The sequence below is a fragment of the Otolemur garnettii genome, unplaced genomic scaffold (assembly GCF_000181295.1).
Source record: "Otolemur garnettii isolate 467f Iridium unplaced genomic scaffold, OtoGar3 scaffold00048, whole genome shotgun sequence".
Lineage (NCBI taxonomy): Eukaryota > Metazoa > Chordata > Mammalia > Primates > Galagidae > Otolemur > Otolemur garnettii.
Window position 1 is genome coordinate 3,563,356 of NW_003852443.1, and position 5,434 is coordinate 3,568,789.

At 32.2% G+C, this 5,434-nt stretch overlaps 1 protein-coding gene across 2 annotated transcripts in view; it reads left to right on the forward strand.

Annotated features, from left to right (window-relative positions):
- NCKAP1 (NCK associated protein 1) overlaps nucleotides 1-5,434 on the forward strand; it is a 117,723-nt gene that overhangs the window by 53,517 nt on the left and 58,772 nt on the right. For both annotated transcript variants that reach the window (XM_003791457.2, XM_023514145.1), the window contains exons 9-10: nucleotides 2,782-2,938; nucleotides 5,334-5,390. In XM_003791457.2, coding sequence (XP_003791505.1) covers nucleotides 2,782-2,938; nucleotides 5,334-5,390 — 214 coding nt within the window. The remainder of the gene's footprint in view (nucleotides 1-2,781; nucleotides 2,939-5,333; nucleotides 5,391-5,434) is intronic.

Consider the following 5,434-nt stretch of genomic DNA (forward strand, 5'->3'; position numbering starts at 1 on the left):
GAGCCTACTGTTGTTTTAAAGTCTTCTGATGTGAAAATAGCTATTCCTGCTCACTTTGGGTTTCTATGCCCATGGAATATTTTTTTTTTTCCATCTCTTTACCTTCAATTTGTATGAGAATCTTTGTGCATTAAATGGGTTTCTTGGAGACAGCATATATTTGGGTTTTGTTTTTTTTTTTACTCCATTCAGTATCTTTTAACTGGAACATTAAGACTGTATGTTCAGTGTTAATATTGATATGTGAAGTACTATTCTCTTCATCATGTTGATTGTTACGTAGTTGATTTGTTTTCTCCCTTATATTACTGTTTTATAAGAACTGTAAATTTTAGCTTTTGGGTGTTTTTACACTGGTGGATGTCAATTGTTTCATGTATAGATGGCTTTTAAGCATTTTTTTGTAGAGCAGTTCTAATGATGACAAATAAACTCTGGGGAAGAGTTTATTTCTCCTTCATTCATGAAACTTAGTTTGGCAGACTGTAAAATTCTTGGCTGTCAATTACTTTGTTTAGGAAGACTTAAAAACTTCTGGCTTATGTGGTTTCTGTTGAGAAGTCTCTTCTGTTTTCCTTTGAAAGTTAATTGATGCTTTTGTCTAGGATTTTCTCCTTCATTTTCATTTTGGCCAAATTCATGACTGTATGCTTTGGTAATGTCTTCCAGGTGTTTGATGACCTTATTGTATCTGGATGTCTAAGTCTCTGGGGATACCAGGGAAGTTTTCCTCAATCATTCTCTGTGTAGGATTTCTAGACTAGATAACAATAGGTAAAAGAGGTACAGTAGAACTTCTGGAGGTTGACCACCCAAGGGACTGTAACAAACTGGTTGATATAGATGTAGTCAAAATAAGGAACTAGGCCTATTATGCTGATACAAACAAGGCCTGACAATTAAGTTTATGAACTCATCTTGAAAAAGTGCTACATACTTTGTTGCCAAGTATTTGAAGCTTCTCCTTTGAAGTTTCTCCTTGGAAAGACCTGCCAGCACGTAGTCCACTCTTCGAAGCCATTTTGGAACTCTTTTCTGGAATGACCATCAGAGCTGTCATTATATGAGGTTTGACAATTAAGTTCATGAACTTGTACTTACTTTGGCACCACTATATAAACAACTTGGTAAGGTTTTATAACCTTGGCATATCAATGTCTCAAAGCTGTGTTCATGTGGACATGTGGCAGTGTCTTGCTGGGTGGCATTCATTATTATTGTTGAGTATTTTTATACACCATGTAATGACAGCTCTAATGGTCATTATAGAAAAAGAGTTCCAAAATTGCTTTGAAGAGTAGACCAGGAGCTAACATTGGTGCATAGCTTCCCAAGAGAAATACTTCAGAGTTGACCATAGTAATATATAGCAATGACATATCTAGCACTTTTTTTTGGATGAGGTCACAGATTTATTTATTTATTTATTTATTTTTTAATTTAATATCTTTTTTTATTAAATGATAACTATGTACATTAATGCAATCATGGGGTACAGTGTGGTGTTTTCATATACAATTTGAAATATTTTCATCAAACTGGTTAATATAGCGTTTATGTCATTTTCTTAATTATTGTGTTAAGACATTTATATTCTACTTTTAGAAAGACTCACTTGTACCCTTGTAAGATAAACCATAGAGGTGATCCCTCCAATCACCCTCCCTCCACCCACCCACCCTCTCCCCTCCCCTCCCCAAGTTCACAGATTTAATTGTCAGACCTCATACATGTGATATGTGTGTGGCCTATGAATATTAGCACAACTTAAGGATGTGGGGAGGTGGTCAACTATGGAAGTTCTACTGAAGTTTAGAATTTGTAAACAGAGAATAGCTTAATATATTGAAAGAATATTGGGATTTAATGGTAAATACTATTTGGGGCCAAGTCTTAGCTCTATTATTTCAATAGTATAACTTTAGATAAATCATTGAAACTTTAATCATTTGATTACTATAAATTGCTGTTAAATTGTAAGATGCCCTGTCATTTCTTCTGATGATTTGCAAAAGTAGATTAGTTTTATTTTTCAGTTATTTTAACAACTATAATGATTACTATATTATGTGTATGTTAGTAATTTCTGATGATTGGCTTAAAATATTTTATAAGCATTCCTTAAAGATATCTGTTATTGAAATGACTATGTTCTTAACCAAGAAATGACATCTTCCCCCTTCTTCAGTGTAATATCAAAGAACTGATTTTATATAATACAGAAAATTATAATTTGAAAAGAAAGGCTGGGTATGGTGGTTCATGTCTGTAATTCTGTCACTTTGGTAGGCCAAAGTAGGATTGCTTAAGGTAGTGAATTCTAAACCAGCCCCAGCAACATAGTGAGACCCTGTCTCTTAAAAAAAAAAAAAAAATTTTAACTGGGTATGGTAGTGCATACCTGAAGTGACTGCACCTAGAGGATCACTTGAGCCTTACAGATATTGTGGTTATGGGTCTGTATTTCTAAGAAGCTACATTGTAACCAGACTTTGTTTTATGTTTGTATTGCTTTTTTTTTTTTTTTTTATTTAAAGTTGGCTTTTGCAGTGAGCTGTAGTCTCACCACTGTACTCAAGCCTGGACAACAGAGCAAGATCCTGTCTCAAAAAATAAAAAATAGAAAAGGAAAAGAAAAGTACTGTTAGCATGTTGTATGTATATGTATACAAGCCAGAATTTAGTGATTGTGGTTATGAGTCTGTATTTTTAAAAAGCTGCACTGTAAACAAACTTTGGAATACGTCTACATTTGTATTGCCTTTTTTTTTTTTTTTTAAGTTGGCTTTATTTTGTGCCATGGGATCCTAAATACTGATGCTACAGCACTGAACCTTTGGAAGCTAGCTCTTCAAAGTAGCTCTTGCCTATCACTCTTTCGGGATGAAGTTTTCCACATTCACAAAGCTGCAGAAGACTTATTTGTAAACATACGAGGGTATGGTATTTTCATTTATTTTGTCTTTTTTGGAGAAGGGTGTTAAATGGATTATATTCATGGAAGTTTTAGAGGATAAAGATGTAGTCACATTATGAGGAAAGATATAACCTATATCATCTTATTCTGGCCACAGCAAGTTGCTTCTAACAATCATCCTGACAAGTAGTAGTCATATTTACAGATAACTTCACAGATTAAAAAGTTTAATGTTTCCTGGCCTTTCAAAATTTGTTTTCTAGGAAGAGAAAGAAAAGTTCTCACATGATTTTAGATGTAAATGTGACTGAAAATACCATATACATTTTAGAGTTTTAAAATTTTTGGAAGTGCTATTTTAAAATAGAAGGCATTTATGAAAGTATATGAAGCAATCAAAAATACTTCATTAGATTAATTATAACAATTATAGAAGTCTTACTACTGCACATAGGAAATCATGTTTCCTTATAATGGAAAGGATTTCAAGTGGTTTTATTTTCATTTTATTCATTTATTCAAATGTGAAGCAAATAATTCTCTCCATTTAAGTTTCTGTAGCCAGTATATAAAAGTTATATTGGGCTCAGACTTGGTAACAATTTTACAACTTTTTGAAATTACGGGAATCTAAAATGTCCTAGGATTCCTTGTGTTTATATTAAGTAATTACATTAGGCTTGCTAACTTCTGATAAAATTGAAATTTGCCTACATTTATTTCATAGCCAGTTCAATAATGTCCTCATGAAATTGAGATAAAGCTCCTGTTAGTTATTAAACATGTGTCTAGCACTAACATTATAAGTCAATATATCCACAATTTTAATGTACCTGAGAATTACACTGGGATAGAAATTAAAATCCTGGTTCCTGGGCATCACCCTATCCTCCTATGTCTGTATCTTAGAAAGTTTGAAGAAAAACAGAAGAACACATAAAACTTAGGTATAAATCTTACTAACTTGATATGTGAATACTCATGTGTCACCACTACTTAAATCAAGATGTTGAACATTTTCTTCATCCCTGGAAAATTCTTTTATGCCTTTTTCTGGGCAGTACTGCCACCCTAATCCACACTACCCCTACTACTTTCTGAAGTGAGCACTATTCTGACTTCTGTCGCCATAGGTGTTTCTGATATTCTCATGCCTGTGATCTAACAGTCATGCTATGAAGAATAATGCCCTGTGTATTTTCAGATCTTACTTTAAATGGTGAAATAACCCTGAAATATTCTGTGATTTGGGCTTTGTCATATTATAATTCATTCAGATTGTAAGTCATAAAACTTGTGTTGTCTTAGTGTACTGACAACCTCTTGGTGGAATAATATTTCAATAAATGTGAGCATTTAAAACCAAGTGATTTCTATATATTGAGCGAACTTAATGTGTGGTGCAAGTCAATTTAAAAGCACTATGAAGCCAGTTGTCTATTGTTTTGCTTTTTTAATGATAAATTTATTATTTAAGAATCTTGTATTTATAGTTGAGAAATTTTAGTTTTTGATTGAGTCGTTCATCCAATTTAAAATGTGAATTATCATAAACTGTAAGTATAAAAACTTTTAATTATAGAGGCTGATGATTACAGAATTAGTCTATTTTAGACATTTGCTCAAAGAACACATGAATCTTGAGCACTTAAATATAGAAATTGAAGTTCATTTTGGTATAAGTGGTTTTAGCCAACTTGTAAAGAAGACAATTTAACATTTTAGGAATTTTGAGTTTTTTATCACAAAGTTATTTATTAGCATTTGTTTTTCCAATGGTACCTTTAAAATGATTGGTATGGGTATTCTGTTCCTTCTAATTGAATTTCTTTTTAATTTGAAAAATAGGGTTTTTTGGGGAAAAATGATAAAAATCACCTATCCATAATTCTCTCTCTCAAAATAATTTAAAGTAGGCAAATGCTTTCCTGGCTTAGTTTTCTCCACAAGAAATTTATACCCAGATAGTTAGCACTTTTGATCAGTCACTAGTCCATGGCCTTTCAGAATTTTTCCATGCTTATGAGATAGGCTTGATAAAATGTCAGAGGTGATAGCTTTTTTTGCACTTTAGGTTTTTGGAAATTACTGTTAAATACATCAGAAGTATAATTTTAATGTCTCCATTAGAGCCGAAGGAAGTAGTAAGAGTTAGTAAAATAAAAATTTGCATTGCAAAGTTTCATTTTATTTTTGAATTTTTTTGTAATGAGATTTATTTCTTTCAGGAAGGCTTGACTAGAGACCTAATGCTAGGATGTGGTTAAACAACTTTCATGCATTTCCAGTTTGGGGACCAGTTTTTTTGTTGATAATAAGCAATTTTTAATTGACTCAGTTATTTTACTTACTCATTTTTAACTCTTGTTTAACATCAAATTAAGATTAACATGGTTGTAATTTTTTTCACGTATAGCTATAATAAGCGTATTAATGACATCAGAGAATGCAAGGAAGCAGCTGTGTCACATGCGTAAGTAGTTCTGTTTTATTTGTGGTAATTTTAATCAAGAAGAG